This window comes from Amblyomma maculatum, chromosome 10, assembly GCF_055883805.1.
Source record: "Amblyomma maculatum isolate TAMU_Amacu chromosome 10, ASM5588380v1, whole genome shotgun sequence".
NCBI lineage: Eukaryota > Metazoa > Arthropoda > Arachnida > Ixodida > Ixodidae > Amblyomma > Amblyomma maculatum.
Genome location: NC_139353.1, coordinates 72,873,248 through 72,894,416, shown reverse-complemented (window position 1 = coordinate 72,894,416; position 21,169 = coordinate 72,873,248). Strand labels below are relative to the sequence as shown.

The 21,169-nt window shown below is 45.2% G+C and overlaps 1 protein-coding gene across 1 annotated transcript in view; it reads right to left on the bottom strand.

Moving 5' to 3' along the window:
• LOC146176788 (cyclin-dependent kinase-like 4) overlaps nucleotides 1-20,015 on the bottom strand; it is a 67,357-nt gene extending 47,342 nt beyond the window's left edge. The window contains exon 1 of the mRNA XM_084581040.1: nucleotides 19,930-20,015. Within this exon, the coding sequence (XP_084437166.1) occupies nucleotides 19,930-20,015 (86 nt within the window). The remainder of the gene's footprint in view (nucleotides 1-19,929) is intronic.
• Between the last annotated feature and the right edge of the window lie 1,154 nt (nucleotides 20,016-21,169).

Here is a 21,169-nt window from a genome sequence, read left to right as displayed (position 1 = left end):
GTCGCAAAACAACATGACAGTGCCCCGACATTACACTAGTTAAATATGTAAAAATATATATATATAATGCACACATTTATTATAGTTACTAACATCAAGTGTCCAGAATAAAATTAGCTTCGTCTTTCACAACAAGGGTTAGTTATATCACAAAACATCTTCTGTTATTAGTCAGACACAACCTCAAAAGATAATTTGCAACATCAACCTCTAATTATCCACATATATGTTAAACATCAAAATTACAGTAGTTAGCAAATTCAAGAAATAACTTTAGAGACGGTCATATTGTCTTGCTATAACATTTCGAGAGATGATCGTGGTCCCCGGTGTACCAAAATAACAACCTGCAATTTCTGGACTCAGTTCGAGTAGTTACGCGTAAATGCCATGAGCAGAGTCTAGGGTAACACTGCATTTCGGGAATCGAAGGTCCACGCAGCAAAATTTTTCCTCCCCATGCCTGGCCCATTAACCAAGCGCGAAAACTGCTTTCATGCGCTGCTTATAGTTTGGTCTTTATAGATAGCATTATAACACTGAACTTGAGCTCATAGTAGCAAAACATATCTGCACTACACGGTGGCTTCAATTGATGAAAAAAAGGACAAACAAGAAGAATAGTCTAATGTTCCCATCCACCCGGCATCGTTGCTAAAGTTCTGAAAGAACCGAGAAGTAGCTGCTACACAGCTATTCGCTTAACATATTTTGTCGCCTCAAGGTATTCGAGTAGTTAATGTTAACTGCAACTTATCAATTACCAGACCGTGCCTTCATTATGCGCCAACAAATTTATGAGAGACCAATCTGAGATACCATTTAACTGGCTGAGTTGTTCTGACAAGGCGCAGCAGATAAATCTGCGATTTCATCACTTGAAATGAGGCAGCAAGTCCCGACCTTTTCCATATACTAAATGGCGGGTATTCGAAACAACATACGTTATAAGCAATCTCATCTGCTTCGAAATTCCTGCATTAGTATTGTCATCATACAGTTCCATTGTGACCATTAAAATCTACCTTTCGCAAAACTTCTGGAAAGCAGCGTAATTAAAGTTCCAAACATTAGGCGTTACATTCAGGGCACATGGCAACACATCCCCCTGCGAGTAGGGTATCCACTCAGCGATAGCATGTTGTAAATGCTCTATGCAGTCTCCTAGAAGCGGATTTATTAGCATATCGATCGGACTCCCGTTTGTGTCATATACGCCAAGGTCGAGGTTTATGGACGAGAGCCGGTCGATGCGCCACTGTGCTGGCAAAATACTGTTTACCCAACAGCTAAAAGCCTCATGTTGAACTCACTGTGCGTGCAACATGCCAGTCGTGCATATTTCCCAGCGCACTTGTGCGTGCTCGCTACACCGTGCATTTGAATGGGAAGCAAGAAAAATGGCGTTAGCATGAGGACTCTAGAGTAAAACTAGGGTCACACTATTGAATCGCTGCTTCTTTATGACAGTTTCAATCGCATTAGTATTATATTTCGAAGTACGACTCATGATTTTACAGCCCGGTGAGTTTCTTTCTTCGTGCAAAGCTCTCGACTGCCAAGCACGGTGTCAGTACTAGCAAGAGCCCTGCTTTTCACGTCTGAATTAGTGATGTTCAGGTTGTCAAAACGTATAGTCTCTCTAGCAATCATTTCACCAGAAACACAGTCCAAAACCTGCCCACCGTTTCTAATCATCTTTCCTATTTACTAAAATTCGTAGTGTCATTCCAAAACGTAATTCTTTATTAAGTTTGAATAATGTTCCGCGAATATCATTTTAATAACTGAAACCTGGCTTTATTCTACTTTTAACGACGCTAAAATATTACCCTCTCTTCCCAACCTCGATATTTTCCGAACTGATCACAGAGAAGTGCGAGTTGGGGGGGGGGGGGGGATTCTAATAGCGACTGATTGCTCGTTACATTATTCACAAGTAAACATTTCATGACCCCTGGAAAGGGTCTGACTTTGCTGCAGTCGCACCCACCCTCGTTTTCTAACTGGAATTTGTTATCGTGCTCCTAATCATGACTCTTCTTTTAGTACCCTGCTTTACGATGCTCAGAACAGACAAAGAATTCTATACCCACAGTCTCCTATCTTATTGTTCGGGGACACCAATTTTCCTTCTATAAAATGGTACATTCTTGCAACCACGCTTTTGAAAAATTGTCAAGAAAGGGAATTTGTGCAGACGTGTGCTATTTTTGGATTAGAACAAATAAGAAGTCATCCAACTAGACAAACAATTCATCCTGCTAACACTCTGTACCTCGTGCTGACATCACAACCGGGTAGCTTTTCTGCTATCACTTATCTCGAAAAGCTTAGCGATCACCTTGCGATTCAAACTGCTTTCTCGTGTCATTCGCAGAATAACAAAAAGATAAAGAAAACACCATTACTATAGGTAAGTACAACAGTTTTAACAATGACTTCGCTGCATTTCCTTGAAAATTTATCCCTGATTTTCAACATTGCTCAATTGAAGCATCCTGGTTACTCTTTATGTCAGAAATGCAATGCCTGATCAGTATACACATGGCTACTATAACTATAACAGAGCGACCCGATTCTCCCTGGTATAATAAAACAAAAACACTAACACAATTAAACAACAAGAAGAAAGAATTATTCCGCGTGGCTAAAGCTACTAACACAGCAAACGCTGGGAATAAATACTACACTGTCTTTGCCAACTATGATGCCGAAGTAGCTAGAGCTAAGGATCACTTCTTTTCGCACAACTTTCCAAACATGGTGCGAAAAATTCCAAAGCTCATTTGACAAATTATTTCCTCTTCTACATCTAGCACAATCTTAACTGATCATCCTGAACTTCCATACTCCGCCTCAGATGTTACAAATGTCCTAAACAAGCAGTTTTGCTCAGTATTCTTTCAAGAATCTCTCGATCATTTTTCTGAACTCCCCTATTGTAACAACTCTGATATGGAAAACATCATCCTTGAGCCAAATGTAATGGTAAAAATTATAGAATAATTATCCAATTTATCATCTGCCGGTGTTGATGGTGTCACCCCAAAATTTTAAAAATACTAAAATTATGTGCGGTGCCATATTATCTCTAATTTTCAAGCAGTCTTTTTCTTCGTCTTCGCTAGCACGTGACTGGTGGATCGGGAAGGTCATTCTAGTCTATACAAAAGGCAACCGATCATCACTACTGGCCAATCTCCCTAACAATTGTTTGCTGTAAGAACATGGAACATGTAATATATTGTTACGAAGGGGGTAAGACGTCGGAGCGCTGAACTACAAGACGATAGGGTAGGGAGCTCAGCTGGTCAACGGCAGCGCGTCCGGCACGAGAGTCCTTTTTCAACGTCTTTCTCCTTCACTTGTCTTCTAAACTTCATCTTCTTCCATACTGTTACATTTTCCCCCTTTGCAGACGAAGCCCCCCGGGCGAGGTAGTTATTCGTTTCCACGAGAGTGACACGGCTTCATCCGGGCGACATGGGCAACTTCAGTTCTGACTGAACGACGACCACTTGCTGTCATACGTGCTATTTGGTAGTTCACTTCACTGACGCGTTCAAGCACAACGTAAGGGCCAGCGTAATGCGCCAACATTTTCTGCGCTAAACCACGCTTTCGGAGAGGTCGCCAAAGCCACACTAAATCTCCAGGGGCGTAAGACACATGGTTATGCCGGCTGTCGTACCGAGCTTTTGAACGCTCTTGAGAAGCGAGAATTCGCAAACGGGCGAGACGGCGAGCTTCTTCGGCTCGACAAAGAGTTTCCGCAATGCACGGTTCATCATGGACGGAGTAAGGAAGAATGGTATCTAGACAATACCGAGGAGGACGGGCGTATAGCAGGAAGAACGGGCTGTAGCCAGTAGTCTCATGGGTTGCGGTGTTGAATGCAAACGTTATAAATGGCAGTATAGTATCCCAATTCTTGTGGTCAGATGCGATGTACATAGATAGCATGTTTGTGAGTGTGCGGTTTGTGCGCTCCGTCAAGCCGTTGGTTTGAGGGTGATATGGTGTGGAATGCCTAAAATGCGACGCACACAAACGAAGAAGCTCTTCCACAACATCTGCCATAAACTGGCGACCTCGGTCACTGATGATCACTCGCGGAGGTCCATGGCGGAGGATCACAGAACGGAGCAAGAACAGGGACACGTGGTGAGCGGTGGCTGAAGGAAGAGCTGCCGTTTCGCAGTAGCGGGTGAGGTAGTCGGCACAAACCACGATCCAACGATTTCCGTCGGATGACTTCGGGAAGGGACCCATAAGGTCGATTCCGATTTTCTCAAATGCGCCACGTGGTGGAGTCACAGGATGCAGCAGGCCCTGTGGCGTGGACGTAGGGCGTTTGTGTCGTTGGCACTCAGTGCAGCTCGCCACATATCGCTCAGTTGTCTGGCGCATCTTTGGCCAATAAAACCGGTCGCGGGCACGATGGAGCGTTCTTGCAGAGCCCAGGTGACCGGAAGTGGGGTCGTCGTGCATGGCGCGTAAGATGCACGAGCGGTAGCTCTCGGGAATCACAAGCAGAAAATTCTTACCGGTGCTTGAGTAAGCCTTTTTGTACAAAAGGCCATCACGGAGACAAAATCGGCTGGAAGCAGTGGAATCCCGCGCCTCCGCAAGCAGGGGCTCGAGGCTAATGTCGGTCTCTTGCGCAGTCCGCAGAGCCGAGGCGTCGGGAAACTCGGGCACGACGGAGGCGATGTAATGATCGAAATAACCAGAGTCACATTCGGTCGTAGGAAGAGGAAGGCGTGAAAGACAGGCTGCATCAGCGTGTTTGCGGCCACTCTTGTACGAAACAGTGAAGTTGTACTCTTGCAGACGAAGGGCCCAGCGTGCCAGAAGACCAGATGGATCACGAAGGTTGACAAGCCAACACAGGGCATGATGGTCCGTCACAACCGTGAAATGGCGTCCATATAGGTAGCACCGAAACCGCTGAACAGCGAAAACTACAGCGAGACACTCCTGCTCCGTAACAGTGTAGTTACGCTCAGGTTTGCTGAGGGAACGGCTTGCATACGCAATTACATGCTCTCCTGTTGTCGAACGTTGCACAAGCACAGCGCCAACACCAATCCCACTTGCATAAGTGTGGACTTCAGTCGGAGCGGAGGGGTTGAAGTGCCGTAGTATGGGATATGACGTAAGCAGAAACTTTAGTTGGCGGAAAGACGCGTTGCAATCTGAGATCCAGTCGAAAGGGACGTCCTTTTGTAGAAGGGATGTCAGAGGGTAGGCGACGTCGGCAAACCTTGGGATGAATCGTCGAAAGTAGGAACACAGGCCCAGAAAACTGCGGAGCTCCTTTTGAGTCGGTGGTCGTTGGAATGCTGCAACTGCTGCAGTCTTCTGTGGATCTGGCCGAACTCCATCGCGGTCGACGAGATGCCCGAGTACCAGCGCTTGACGTTCACCAATACGGCACTTTTTAGAATTCAGGACAAGGCCAGCCTTCTGTAGGCAATCTAACACAACAGCGAGTCGCGTGTTATGTTCAGTAAAAGTCCGGCCAAAAATAACAACATCGTCTAAATAGCACATGCAGATTTCCCACTTGAGGCCACGAAGTATTGTGTCCATAAATCTTTCAAATGTGGCCGGCGCATTACATAGACCGAAGGGCATCACGTTAAATTCAAATAGGCCGTCCGGGGTAACAAATGCAGTTTTTTCCTTGTCAGCATGATCCATCGGAATCTGCCAATAACCCGATCGCAAATGAACTGAAGAGAAATAAGACGCGGAAAAAAGGCAATCTATGGCATCGTCGATGCGTGGTAGAGGATACACATCCTTTTTAGTGATGGAGTTGAGGCGACGATAGTCAATGCAGTACCTCCATGTTCCGTCTTTTTTCTTCACCAATATCATGGGAGCAGCCCAAGGACTGGAGGATTCCTGTATTACGCCCCTGTTCAACATGTCTTGGACTTGCTCGGTGATGATCTTACGCTCTGATGGTGACACACGGTACGGCTTTTGACGGATCGGATGGGCAGATCCCGTGTCAATCCTGTGGCGTGCGCGCGACAGCGGAAAACGTTGCGAGCCGTTGGACTGCGTGAAATCAAAGACGGATAGGTGCTGGGACAAGAGCTTCTTCAATATCTGTCGTTGTGAGGTGTTCAACGATGCGCTGATCATCGGAAGAAGCTTTTCGTCAGCAGGTGAGTTAGTAGCGGGGTTGTCTAGGGAAGGAGTAACGACAGCTACACAATTCGGGAGAGTTGCGCTACATGAAGCTAGTTTGGAACCCGCTGGAAAAACAACTGGTTCCGATGAGCAATTTATAGTCCACAGTCCGGTACGGCCCTCTTTCACGCGAACCAAACAATGCGGCACTAACGCATTTTTCTTTACGCACTGTAAATTAAGAGGCGCCACAGTAGCCTCAAAAGAGTCGTTAATAGCACGGGAGCAGGACACCTGGACACACACTGCTGAATGTGGCGGTATGACGACTTCATCACACACACACAAAACGTCTTCATAATTTGATGTCTCTTCCAAAAGTTCACGAGGAAGAGAACCACTAACACTTAGCTCTCCCGTTCGACAGTCAACTGTAGCGCCGCACATACGCAGGAAGTCAATTCCCAAGATTACGTCATGTGTAGATCGGGGCAGTACTGCAAACTCCGCGCGAAACACTGTGCCCCCAAGGAAACTTTAACGCTGCATACCCCAACCGGATACAATAACTCTCCACTTACTCCATAAAAATTTGAAGTTTTGTCCCAAACAAACATAACTTTGTTCTTCAAAAGGTTCTTAAAATTGAAACTCATTACTGAAACTGTAGCACCAGTGTCTACCAACGCCATCGTTGGCAAACCATCAACAATCACATTGACCTTGTTCTTTAACATGAACACAGACGGAGGAATAATAGGTAGCAGCGCACATTGTCCAGCGACCTCACCTCCATTGGCCGCGCTGGCTAGTTTTCCTGCGTTAGTGGTGGAGATCGGCGCCGTGGAGACGGGGAGCGGCGCGCACGAAATGACGGAGGTGGTATCACACTACGGTCAGACGCTGGCGAATGGCTGCGGTGCCCTTCGTTTTGAAAACGGCCCCTCCGGGAAGGATGTTCTGGCCGATAGTTGTCGATGTAGGGCTGGACGATGCGTCGGTTCGGTGCCGTCGGGGGATTCCGAAACGATGTGCGCCGATTACAGTAGCGGGAAATGTGACCCGCGGCACCACACCGGTAGCACACCGGAAGGGGTCGCTGAAAAAGTGGCGTGTCAGCTGGTTCCTGCATGGTAGGCCGCGACGAATATCCGGATGGTGGTTCCGGAACGATGTAGTCGTCCGGCGGTCGGCGCGATGTACGACTGGAGTAAGAGCGAGGATCTGTACGCTGATGGCAAGAGAATTGTTGGAAATTCTCTTCAGGCCTTGGTCGCGGAGTGTATAGGTCTTCGCGGCAGACAAAGTCGGTGACATTCGCGGACATCGGCGGGCACGCACCCCCACAAGTTGGACGAGCATATACGTCCCCTCCGAAGCCATTGGGCCGGACAAGCTGCTCACGTCGTGACATCTCATCTCGAACAATTTCACGGATGGCGCACAGGAGGCTTTGAGATGGCGACTCTTCAATGCTAGCCACTGTAGTCACATTTGCGAGCCGTCCAAATTTCGGTGTAATGCGGCGAGTCTTTAGGGCCTCGAATGTTCGGCAGTGCCGGATAACGTCAGAGACCGAACTCAAGTTTTCCTTGGCAATTAGGAAGTGGTAGACATCTTCCGCAATGCCCTTGAGCAGATGGCCTACCTTATCATCTTCAGTCATCCTGCTGTCGACGGTCTTGCACAACTTGAGTATGGCCTCTATGTAGGTGGTGCAGGTTTCTCCGGCTGCCTGGGCCCTCTGAGCAAGTGTCTGCTCTGCCTGTTTCTTCTTTGCAGCTATGTCACCGAAACATTCCTTGATGGCTTCGACAAAGCTTTCCCAAGTTGTCAGGGAGTCCTCGTGGTTCTCATACCACATCAAGGCGGTTTGCGTCAAAAAAAAGACTACATTGGCAAGTTTAGTTACTGAATCCCAGCGGTTATAGCGGCTCACACGTTCATAATGAGTGAGCCAGTCATCAACATCTTCCCCTGCTTGGCCGGCAAAGGAACGAGGCTCGCGAAATGGTAGCGTCGCATTCGTGGTGGTCGGCGGCGCATCGCGAGACGAGGGTAGAGGGTCCCGTGTTGATGTTCGGGGCTGCTCGGTAGTCTGCTGCATTCTTGTTGAAAAGGGTGGGAGACCAGCGAGGCGACGGCTCCGACGGAGCTCCAGCGATTGAGGATGCGTCTTGAGGGTAGTCGAACCCCGCACCTCCACCAATTTGTTACGAAGGGGGTAAGACGTCGGAGCGCTGAACTACAAGACGATAGGGTAGGGAGCTCAGCTGGTCAACGGCAGCGCGTCCGGCACGAGAGTCCTTTTTCAACGTCTTTCTCCTTCACTTGTCTTCTAAACTTCATCTTCTTCCATACTGTTACAATATCCCCATACTACCAAGTTTCTGACACTGCTTAACGTTTTTCATCCTAACCAATATGGCTTCTCCAAGGGTCATTCTTGCAACACACAAATCGTTCTTTTCCTTAATGATATACGTGCATGCCTTGATCTAAACATTAGCATAGAGGCAATATTCATTGACTTTAAAAAGCATTTGATAAAGTCCCTCATGTACGCCTCTTTCTTGAAATTTCAAGCATAAACCTTCACCCTTTTGTTGTGGAATGGATTTGTGCTTTCTTGTTCGACCCATATTAATTCGTTTATGTTAATTTGCATTCGCCATATCTTTCCCTAAGTTTATCTGGCGTTCCCCAAGCCACTGTTTTAGGTCCCTTTTATCTCTTGTTTATACTAATGATTTGGCCTGTAACATCAATTCTAACATCCGGCGTTTCGTTGATGACTGTATCATCTATCTTCGAGGCTTAACCTGTTCAGCGTAACCAAGCTTCAAGGAGACATTTTACCCATCCGAAAGTCGTGTAATACTTGACTAATGACATTTAATTCAACTAAAACCTCTCTTATTTCTTTCCACCGCCATCGCAACCACCTGTACGCAATTTATAGAATTAACAATATCTCCATTAATTCAAAAGACTCCTACAAATATCTCACCATTCAATTGAGTAAAAATTTAACCTGGTCGCAAAACATTCCCGATATAACAAATTCAGCTAATAAAATTTTAGGGTACTTATTCCGTAACCTTACCTTAGCACCCCGTTCAGTAAAAGTGCTTGCTTAGTTAACATTTGTACGGACGAAATGAGAGTTTTTATGCGCTGCGTACGATCCTTCATTTACTAACTTCATTGAAACTCTAGAATCTGTCTACAATCGCGCTACAAGATTTATTTATTCCGACTATTCATATCACGCCAGCGTATCGCCACTTAAATCTCCGCTTAATATCCCTACATCGGCCTGTCGTAGCAAGATCGGTCCTCGTTTCTTATATCACAAATTTTATCATACCTTTGACCCTGAAGCTACTCCTATCACACGCGCTCAACGCGTTTCGCTTAACTTTCACCTAACGCCGCCTCTTGACTGAAAGCCTGCACCGATACATATCATCAGTCTTTTTTCTTGAAAACAGCTCGAGACTGGAATAGCCTTCCATCTGAAGTTGCAACCATCATCAACTTGAGCCCCTAGAAACCCACCATCGAAGATATTCTGTATCCATGTTAACTGCAATTAACAGCCCACCCCTCACCGCCGTTATCTAAACATCGGCGCTCCTCCTTCTCCATTGAAAGCTGGAAGGGCAATTGGGTGCTGTCTGCGGCTGAATGCAGGAAGTCCAGCGTATCTGTCATCCCCGTTTACTTTCAATGTGAAAATATATGTCTATGTCCTGCCAATAAAAAGTGCCCGAAAAACGTGTAGGCAAACTCTGTTGGCATGAAAGTGTCTCCCCATAAGAAATAATGTGAAAACGTATAGCGACATTGGGAAGTACATTAATTTTTGTGTAATATGTACTAGTGACATTGAGCAACTATAAATAGTCATTAGAATGAATTTTATTATTTTTGTATTCCTGTCGAAGCAGTGCCCTGTGTGAGTTGTTGGTGAAAATAGAGTGCGAAAAGATGACTTGGTGCCTCAAATATACTGAGGTGTGGTTGAAAACAAACTTTGTGAACAAATTATAATTAGGTAGTTATTATTATTTATTATTGTAGTAATTATTACTGATCTCTCAAGGTCCTGTAAAGACAACTGCTAAGCAGGCGAAATAGCCATACATAATTGAATTACACTAACTAGATAACGAATAAATAATTCTAGAATCACTAGACACCTAAGCTCGGCTTTTGATGTCTAATGGCTCCCGTCTGCCGGATTATCTTGCGCTTCCTCTCTTGCATACATCTAGACCCTGACCGCTTAATTTGCAATCACTCATTTTGCGCATATGTAATATCTCACACATTCTTGTTAGCATGCAATACCAACCTACTTACCGGGCAGCACCCACCCGACATTAATACAAAGTTTCGGTACAAAAGAAGATTACGTGATATTTCACGGTAACTAACCACTAATTCATCCCTAATTTAAATACATCAGCCAATTGGAATGCTACCAACGCATATGGCTTGTGTGATGACTACATTTAGCCGGCTTGTTGCTCAAGTAAAGGCAAATGCTCGAGCAGCGTCTTCTCTTCATTCTAACCTCAGTGCGTAATTACACGAGCAATGCGATTGTACAGTTGGCCAATTTGAGTCCATTTTGCAACGCCTCTGAACTTGGTTGCTTTTCAAAAGATAGAATCGCTGCTATAAAGAGCATGGTGTGTTGTATGTTAGCCCCTAAATAAGCGTTAACCAGAATGTTTGATATGGACTTCTATTTGAGAAATGTAACCTGTAAGTAAATCGCGTCAGGCAAAGTGGCCCCTCTGTGGCCCCAACGATATGCATAAAAAACGTTTTAACTCAGTTTCCTTGTTATGTATTTAAGCTGTTTCTACTGCAGAGCTCACTTGGCCTGCTTGACAAGCTGTGATGCGGCCTATGGAACCTTCCCTGCTCCCACTCCTGAGGAATGCCTCTCCAAGGACCAAATTACTGACCCTGACGGAATTCATGCTTATTTCGGCGAACAGAGCCACCAGTTGGTTAAACATTATAGGCCAACAAAACGTATTTTACTAGGACGTATCGTTTCGCATTACGTCCGTCGCGAAATTAAAAATGAAAATAGTTTATGCAGCTGTGGTGGCACTCGGGAGTTTTAGCAACAGATACAAAATTTCTGACGCGATCAAACCCCCTTTCTTGAGATGTGTGTGTGTGTGGTGGGGGGGAGGGGTAAAAAACTATACAACCCCGCTTCTACAGCGAGATTGGATTGTGAACACCTTCGGCGGATTTCTTTGCCGCGATTATTCGCTCACTCCTGTTGCTGTGGATCTTGGATCATTTAGCGGCAGCAGCTACAGCTGCCACTGCAAAAAATTGCGGAAGCTTCCTGATGTTCTCTCGATAGGCATATGGGTCAAATTTACATGAGGAAATTAAATTAATTCCAGAAGACCATAAAATAGAAATCAAACAGTTAGCCACTTTCTCCTCCCTCTACCAATCAAAGGAATTTTGTCCCTACGAGCCCCGGCCATATAGCAAACGTGGCGAAAAAAAATGATGGAGCCCTAGTGTAGCACTTCTTTTTACACTGAATTCCAAAAAACTGCACTGACAAAGGAACATGTGTGCTTTTCCCTTACTGTAAGTTCGCGAGTGACAGTGTAAGCAAGTCGCGCCTTCATATCTCGTGCGTTTTACCATATTGACTCAGCACTGATGAAACCACATGAACAGCACCATCACGAAAAAGAAATAGAATTCTATGAAAGCGAAGAGGGATCAAAGTACCGGCCTCATGAAAAAAGATGTCGGCAAGATGTTTTTAGGAAACTTTGCAATCGTCATCATCATCAGTACCCACTGCAGGGCGAAGGCATCTTCCATATTTCTCCAACTAACCTGGTTCTGTGCTTGCTGCATCCACTTGACCCCTGCGAACTTCTTAAACTCATCCGCCCACCTAACTTTCTGCCGCCCCCTGCTAGAAGTTTGTTACCCTAAGCGACCATCGGCTATCCTCTATTTGCACTACATGTCCTACCCATGCCCATTTCTTCTTCTTGATTTCCACTAAAATGTCAGTAACTTGAGTTATTTCTCTCACCCACTCTGCACGCTTCCCATTTCTTAATGTTACCCCTACCATTTTTCGTTCCAAAGCCCTCTACGTTGTACTCAACTTAAGTAGAACCCTCTTGGTTAGCCTCCACGTTTCAGCCCCATAGGTGAGCACAGGTAAGATGAAATTGTTATATAATTTCCTCTTGAGCGATACCGGTAAGCTGTTATACTTTTGTAATACGAGTTATAAATATGTAACGCCGTCCAATAATCAATCCTCCTGAAGTTTGGATAGCCTATGCAGCCTAATTTACTGGTAGAAAAAAAAAATTGTTGGTGACCTTTAAAACCTTAATTTATGCCCAATGAACCGATATATTTATAACCCACGTTTCAGGTTTACAAGAGCTTCTACCTGCCTCCCATGCATTTGCCTGCGATTGTGCACGAAACACCAACACGCAGGAGATCGATGAAGGTCGATGCGCCATGAATAAGTGACGCCACGTGTTTCAAATGTACCATGATATTGTTTTCTTTTCGTCATTTCGACCCCTCGCCAGAAGTTCGACTGTCAGCAGCGTCGAAGACACTTTTTAGACGTTCTTTATTATTTACTCGACCTGCCCTTTCCGACAGCAAGCATTGACGGATATTCCGGTGAGAAATGCAGCTGTTAGGGCCATCCTTTGAAGAGGCATTCGCGACACAAGGCCAAAAATAAGAGCGTGCCGAGCAAACGAAAATGAACTCCTAGTATATATAGCAGAAGAGAAGGTCAGCTTCTTGTACATGTAAATGTGAAGGTCGGATGCCAGAGAAAGTGACATTGAAGATTGATTACAAATCCGCACACGTTCTGCTTTTTATTTCATTTCAAAACCAAGCTTGTTGCGCATTTCTCAATTTTCGTGCTTGAAGGAAACTCAACATTTACAAGCAAGAAGTTTATATGCTGTGATGGTAATGATTATTCGGAAAATCAGCGTTATAAGCAACGCGAAAATGAATACTCAAAGGAGGATGCAGCCTTTGCAGGATGCCTGTGTGAGGACCTTTCAATCCCCCTTTCGCTACCACACCTCTCTATCTAGCTTTTTCGATACCACTCGGCTTCACTAAATTGACGTGAAAATGAACATAAACACCCTCCTAAAAATGGTGGCGCTGGCTCGTCTGTTGCATGCCAATTGGTGAGGGTGGCTCTGACACTATGTATTGTTTACCAGAAGCAAAGAATTGTTTACAGGAAGCAAAATTCTACAAGAATACAATGGCATCACCTTGAGTACGTGAACTGACAGTCTACAATGACCATTACATGCCTCCCGTACATGACATCAGTAGTAGCATTGCAAGAGAATCCGCAGCTCAATGCCATCAACGAGCCTGTGCAGCAGCGGCGTGGTGCTCGTAACCTGAACACCGGTCTATGGAACTCGATCTAAACTCCAAGGGCCTATCTGCCAACGCCAGTCCTCAATCACTGGAACTTTATACAGCTTAGCGAAAACATGCCAGCCGATAATCGGCGGCTCACCTCTGCCAATTTGTCATGATCATTTCGCCACACATTTGAAGGACCAGACGCTCACCTGCATCAAAGGTAAAATTCTTGTTTGCACAGATGCAGCCACCCAAGCTTGTTAAGCAAGAGCAGCAACCTACTACCCGTGCAGACCTTCCCTTAATCACACCTCTAGGCTGCCACTTACGCAATATAATACATCATTTCGTGCGGAAGTCGTTGTAGTTCAAGAGACACTACACGATGCCTGCCGCGCTGCTCTCCCTTAGGCCCACGTTTTCACCCGTTCCGACATCCTTCAAGCAGCAGTACGCCTGCCCGACGTGTCAATACTTGCACCGGTTAGCGGCACGCATCCCGCGGTCAGGTTGTAATAGTGTGTACCACTTGACCTACTCTAGATAAACCGTCATATAGATTTAGCGACATGCCTCGCGAACACAGGCTAATCATTCGATCGGCTATTTATTTGGGCGTCACCCTTTCTTTATTACACTTTGGAGGATCCCATTCAGAGATCTAAGCCGCCACCAGGAGGTGGCCTCAGTATCGACATCAATTTCCTTGACCTGGGTGTCCGCGGGCGGTATGTAGACGCCGCATTATCCAAGCAACTCAAGCCTATAAGAATGCGGCGTCTGCCGTATCACGTCTTTCAACAAGCAATCCTTCTTTATATGCTAATCCTAGAACATCAACAATGAGACAACATTTTCAAGTTCTTTAACAATAGCTTCATCTATCCTACTGATGCTCCGAGGCAATGAATATCGCTAAAAACAAAAAAAATCTTGACGAGACCTTTTTTATTTTCGAAATTGCACCGCGAGGAGCAAAGCACGGACCATGTTAATGGGAATATCAAACCATTGTATCGCCTTCCTGCCTATATCCTTATCACACTGCACTGAAAGTAAGTATTTTGGATACAGCAATTACATAGACATTCTTTACCAGGAAAGGTAAGCCTTAATAGCGGGTATATGGTTGGTTTGTGGGGTTTAACGTCCCAAAGCGACTCAGGCTATGAGACGCCGTAGTGGAAGACTCCGAAAATTTCGACCACCTGGTGTTCTTTAACGTGCACTGACATCGCACAGCACACGGACGCCACTGCGTTTCGCCTCCATCGAAATGCAGCCGTTGAGGCAGGTATAGAACCCGGGTACTCAGGCACAGTAGTCGGGCGTCTTACCACTGCACCACCTCGGGTTTTGAACATACTTTCCAAAGCAGAAATGCAGCAAGCAAGATTAAAGTGGCACGCTCCATATGCAGTTGTTGCAGATTGTAAAGCCTATTTACCTGCGCTGAATCCCATTGCACAATCACTCTGCCGCTTGCTCTCCGTCAGGGTCTAGATACCATAGGCGGGTATCTCGACTAAAAACTGTTCACCTTGTCATCAAAGCAAGCAATGCGAATCAACTAGAACTAAACCAGACCAAAGAGTAGTCATCGACAGAATAACAAGAAAGGCATATAATTCTACTTTTCTTTTAGAGGTCAAACAGATAAGCAAAGCTTCCTTGGGAAACAATATCCATACCGACATAGTTTTATATTTGGGCAATTCATCACATTCGGAAAAATGTGATGAAATAATAGATTACGCGGCCGGGCTTAAGAAGTGGTGACTGTACATTGAATGGCAAAAACACGCAAGCAGCCCTATAAACGAGACAGGAATGATCATTGGTATCAGTTAATATTATCCTCTGTGCAAACGTAGTATGCCACTGATATGCGTTGATTTTTTTCTTTATGACAAGTAGACAGAAGAATGTAAATTGAGGCTAATGCAGATAGGGGATTGCGGCTTAAAGCAGGGTTAATCTGTTACCTCCGACTACTCCGAACTAAAGAAAAAAGCCCTCCCATACGCCACCTTGGTGAGTTGTTCCTCAATATGCACCCGTGAACTATTCCCCCCCCCCCCCCCCGTAACTCCTCAATCCCGTTCTTCCTTTCTCTTTCTCTCTCTGTCTCTCTATTATGGTGTGAATAGCTAGACTGAGCTCAAATAAATAACCAGCTGACCTTGGTTTCCCAAATTGTTTATATTTTGGTTTCTTTACCGCGCACTTGACAGAACGCTTGCGCCTTGCCTTTCTTCTCCTTCGCGTTGCCAAGATTTGATTCTGCATCCTTCAGCACAGCAGGCGAGAGTCCTAACTATACTTCACCACCACGACAGGGCTGATATTTAGGACATCAATTTCTTTTTTTAATGGACGAAATCAGGAAGCAGAATCTCAGTGCATGACTAGATAATAATTTATAACGCTGTAACTATGACGAAATGCAGAATACATGGTAAAATAGAAAGCAAATGAAAACATAGGAATGCGATTTGAAGGCAATGTCCTCACAGAAAAGGGTCATAAAGAAGAGTTTAAATGAGCACTGGCATTCTTAGCACTTCCAAATAAGACACATTCTCCCATACAGTTTGGAAAATTGGGATTTTAAAGAAGCGGCAATATAAATGATGTTCCATTAAAGTGCACGCAGCATACTGCAATCCGCAAATTAAATTGAAACTGTGCCCTCCTAGGACGCAATCTTGAGATGACGCAAACAAAATGCGAAGCGAATCCCTAAATTTATAGCTTCGTTTCATAACAAAATTAGTTACGAAGTACCTTATGCTGACGAACAGCCGTGGCTCTTTCTGTGATGCGCTGTCGACGTTGTGCAAACACCGGGTTTCGACGATTCCAAAAAAATATATTCACGTCGCGTCTTGTATCAACGACCCTTCGCAGCCTATGCGCTGTTTACCCATTTGGCATGCAGAGGGCCTGAACTCAAACCTCGTTGGCCGCACATTTATGTAAATAAATACGTTTTTCGGGACTTTACGCTTAATGTGGAGTGTTTTAAATTTCCACACGATCTCATCTGGTTTGGATGTCACAACACTTTCGACCAATCAGGAATTTTCCGCATGAATATTTCTGTTAACCTGCTACGGACCTACTACTATATTACGGCGGCACCTACAGAATTTAGACCCGTAGAGATGTATATGTTTCGCGTAGCACTAAACTCTATTAGGCTGCTTCGCACTACAACACATCAACTGCAAGTACATTTGCGGCATATCGCTCCGTCTGGCCCCTGACGTCACGCTGTTGACGTCACATAAATCCCAGCCAGGAGGGCTAGCGCTCTCTCCGCGTGTTTTGCTCCGATGCGCCACCTCACGGTTTTCTACATCGACAGTACTCAACGAGCGCCATCAGTGGCTTCAGAGAGCTTTCGTGACCGCTGTCGGTTGTGCAAGCGGTGAAATGAAGGACAAGCTATTATCGCTTGTGGTGAATAACAGCGTCAGCCTTGAAATGGCGTCGCTAAGTTATATTATCCACCGAGGGGAAAATTGCACATGGCTGTTGTATATGTACATAGGACGCACTACCGTCATGCGGCACAGTTCAAAGCTTCCAAGCACGCGAGATGGCGCTTTCATTAAAAGACATCATTTATGTTAATATATACACGACAAATATAGCTAATAGGAAGACAGTATTCGACGAAAAGCGGAAGTCAACAGGACGTCAGTCTGGGCCGTCGATTTCAACCTCATTTGCCTCGTTTATTCGTTTGCCTCGTGCATACAAGTGCGACAGATATTGAACGGAGGCTCATGTTTTGTAAATGGGCCCTGAATCAGTGAGGCAGATGCCCTGACATTATATCGAAGGTTATCCAGTCGGCTGACGGACGGCTTGGCAGCAGTTCTCTGTATCCGGGAATTTACCCCACAGTGCTGGAGTGAGCCCTCAATGATTTCTAGCGTATAAATGTTGATAAATGTGGTGCGTAATTGAAGTGGAACTTTGAACGACGGAATCCTCGGTGCCTATACATTTTTGTTTTAAAATCAGTGAGTGGAAAAGATATTTCAGAAGAATTTAGGATCTTATTGCAGACCTACCTCTCCGCTGTTCGCAGAAACGGGGTACCTTCACGACGGAGCGCACGAAACTTTCTTGTGGACGCTCTGTGAAGCGCATCAATGCATGAGTTCCAGCTTAGCGCCACCGTAAGCGTAAGCTGATTCGAATTTACCCCTGGAAGATCTGCAGTGGTTGAAGACGCCTGTACTATCACTTTATATTTTTCCCAATCTTGACGGGGAGCGTGGGCCACGGCTCTGATATCTACCCCCCTCCCTTTCTCATGCCAAAGACACAGCGTATTCCACGTAGCCGTAAACGATATCAGCACTGTCTGCCAAAACGCGGGGCAGGTGGAAGCTCCCGGTGTGACCATGTGCCGTCCTTTCGACCCCCGACCCTTAAGTAAAGTAACACTTCGCCGCTCTTCGCCCGCCACAGTGACACGAGGCTTGGGCAAGAAACTACGCACCGAAATACTTCCCTTACCGCTCAATCGTTCGCGGGCGGTTGTAACGCCATGATCGGAGTCGTAAGGAGCCTTAGAGGCGGGGGAGGCAAGAGGAGGGCGAGGAGACGCGCGGTGCGAACACGCCAGGGTGTGAAATTATTTCTGCAAGCAAGTATACCGCAGGAGGCGAGTTTGTGCGCGAATTGGAGTAAAGCAAAATGACAACAAGTTAGGTTGACCCAATTCAGGCTACACTTCACTGCAATATTTATCAGTAGATATGGCACCAGCATCAAATATGTTGCCAATTTTTATGCACTGAAGTTTCCATCTGAAACCACGAGTGCTTTATAGAAGAGAGAGAGCGCTAATAAACCTTACAGTAGCTCTGAAGGATTGATTGAATCATTGATTGATATGTTGAATATTTATTTGATTGGTTAAATTATTACATAGTTCATAACTATATATTTATAACCAACTAGGTCGTTAAGTACTTAGTTGCTTTTCAACCAAGCAGCAAAGTACTTCTTATCTTAGTAACCGTCGCAGCATCTTTCTCGTTTTTCGAAAGGCGCGCTACGTCCATTGACACAAAACAAATTTTAATCGCAATCCATCCATAACTCTTGGAAAGAGCAGATAACTTGATGACCACTCAAATGATGCAGGCGTGCGATACGATGACATTAATCTGGCATAAAAAAAAATTCGGCAGGACTATGAGCGCTTGTTTTCTATTATTTCTATGAATTCCTCAATTTGTTAAAATGATATACTTCAAGTAGTTGAATGAATGAAGTATTGCGTTGCCTACATCCTTAGATAGATGGATTGATTGGAAGGAAAAGCAGAGAGGTTGGCTGGAATAATTCAACTCTGGCCTGCTACTCTGAACTGGGGAAGGGGAAGGGGAGAAGAAAGAAGATCATGATGGGTGGCGATGTGGGGGAAGGCATATGAAATTTGCACAATAACGACAAGGATCGATACAACTGTGGTAATCCTTCGAATTTTTGGTACTGCTGACAAAAGTATCATATGAACTGTAAGCAGGGACAAAATAAGCAGTGACATAGTAAGCAGTGGCAAAATGAAATTTTGCAATTTTAAATATCTCATGACAATAACTACCAGCGACGCATGGTTAATGGCATAAATAGGCGTACACTGAGCCCCTAGCGCAGGATAACTCTACTACTGTGAGCACAATTATTTAAACAAGGATTTTTATATGTCAATTTCTTCGAGTGTAGTGCCAATTATGGTGCATCAAAAAGAAAATATAACTGTGCTACAATTAAACAAACAATGATTATGTCATTTACTTTCAATGCCTGTAACACTGATATTGGTGTTATTTTATTATAAAGCAGTTTGAGCTCATCCTTTCACGCTATACAGAGAAAAGGATAAAGCAATTCTGTTTTGCATTGTAACATGCATGACAAATTCCTATATTAAGAGCAAATGTTCAATAATATTTCACAGCCCTTTTGCAGTGTTGCACGCCAGATTGAACACGCTACATAAGTGAATATGAGCTCACAGTGTTTAACGAAGAAAATATTTGTGAAACGTTGTAGCTGATGTCTTAAAGAACTATTTCAGTTTTTTTTTTTTTAGATATGAACCTTACGGAAGTAATTTCTCTTGCCCATCGCATCGACGCCATTTCATACTGCAACACGTACAGCTTTTCAGAAACAATTTACGCCGAGTATACCTGTGAAGCTGGTATGGGCCCGTGCTCACAAAGAAAACACCGAACTTTTCAGCTGATTTTGTCTGTTACATCGCGCAGACTAACACTCGAGGCAGCGCTAGCGATCACTCACCTCTGAGAACTTCCGTGGTTGGCTACCGCTTCCGGAAAGGACCACCACAGGGGAGGCGTGAGGGTTTCGTTCACTCGACGTGACATTTCCTACAATACCTCGCAGGAGGCACAGGGTTCATTCGATGTAGGACGAAAAACCTTTCTCAGCAGTCGATCAAATTTTCACCAAATCTCCTGCAGACACGGAAGCAGTTCAGTTCAGTACTTCTCGTTATTTCAACTGAAAAGCGCACGAGGTCCAAATGGCTAATGTAGGTTGCTGTTATGCTCTGAGAGACCAGTCATCACTGTTGTGGGTTCCATAAATTTTGCATAGATAATCAAAAGGGGACGTCTATTTTCTTATAGTAGAATAATTTCCTTGTCACTCAGCAATCCCCACTTAACAACAATTTGGAAGAAGGAAATATCGAAAATAACGTCTTCTTTGGGAAACTGCTGCTTCCTTCCGGGCACCCGAAAATGGCACTGACCACTGATGATACTTGAGTCGGAGCCAGAAAGAGACGTTTCGCAGTATTGCGCCGAATCCAAGCCTCGCGGACACCTTTAATTCTAAATATACGCAATAACTGAAGTCTGAAAACGTGAGTCGCGTTTTGAAGTCTTAGGTGCTCAGCCGTTGCTTGAAATGGGCGTTTGAATGCGAAAGTATCGACAGGTTAGCTTCAGCCTGCGCACATGGCAAATTTCACACTTCTTCCTCTAGCACCACCGCACTTGCAGACTTCTTCACACTTTAAAGTGCCACTCGTTGATGCAGAACGAAAATACAGCGAACGTGCTAGTTATCGATGAGTCACAGCGTGCAGCATTGCTGACAGCGCGGTGACTTTGTAAGGTAACTCCAGCAACGTCCCGATGCTCGGCCCAAATTGGTTCGATTTTCGCCTCCCTCAATGGTCAACCTCCTCTCCAGAGACGGGGAAGAGTAAAAAGAACAAAACTTAAGCACGTAAAGACGGTAACCAGGGGCGAACAAACCCAAACTTTGAAAAGAAAGAACGCTTTCAGCGACGCAACCACGGTGCCGGACGGAGAAGCGGCGCTCATCGATCAGCAGACGACACGGGCTTCGTTGGAGGAAGAGGGGCCCGAAAGCAGGCGGCCAATAACGGCCGTCGATGGTGGACAACTTCCGCCGGAAACGGGCTGCGTTTGACCAATGGCGGCGCGGCTCAAGCCGGCGCCCGTTTCAGGCCTGGGTCAAGCGATCCGCTTTGTTCCCCTCCGCGGGT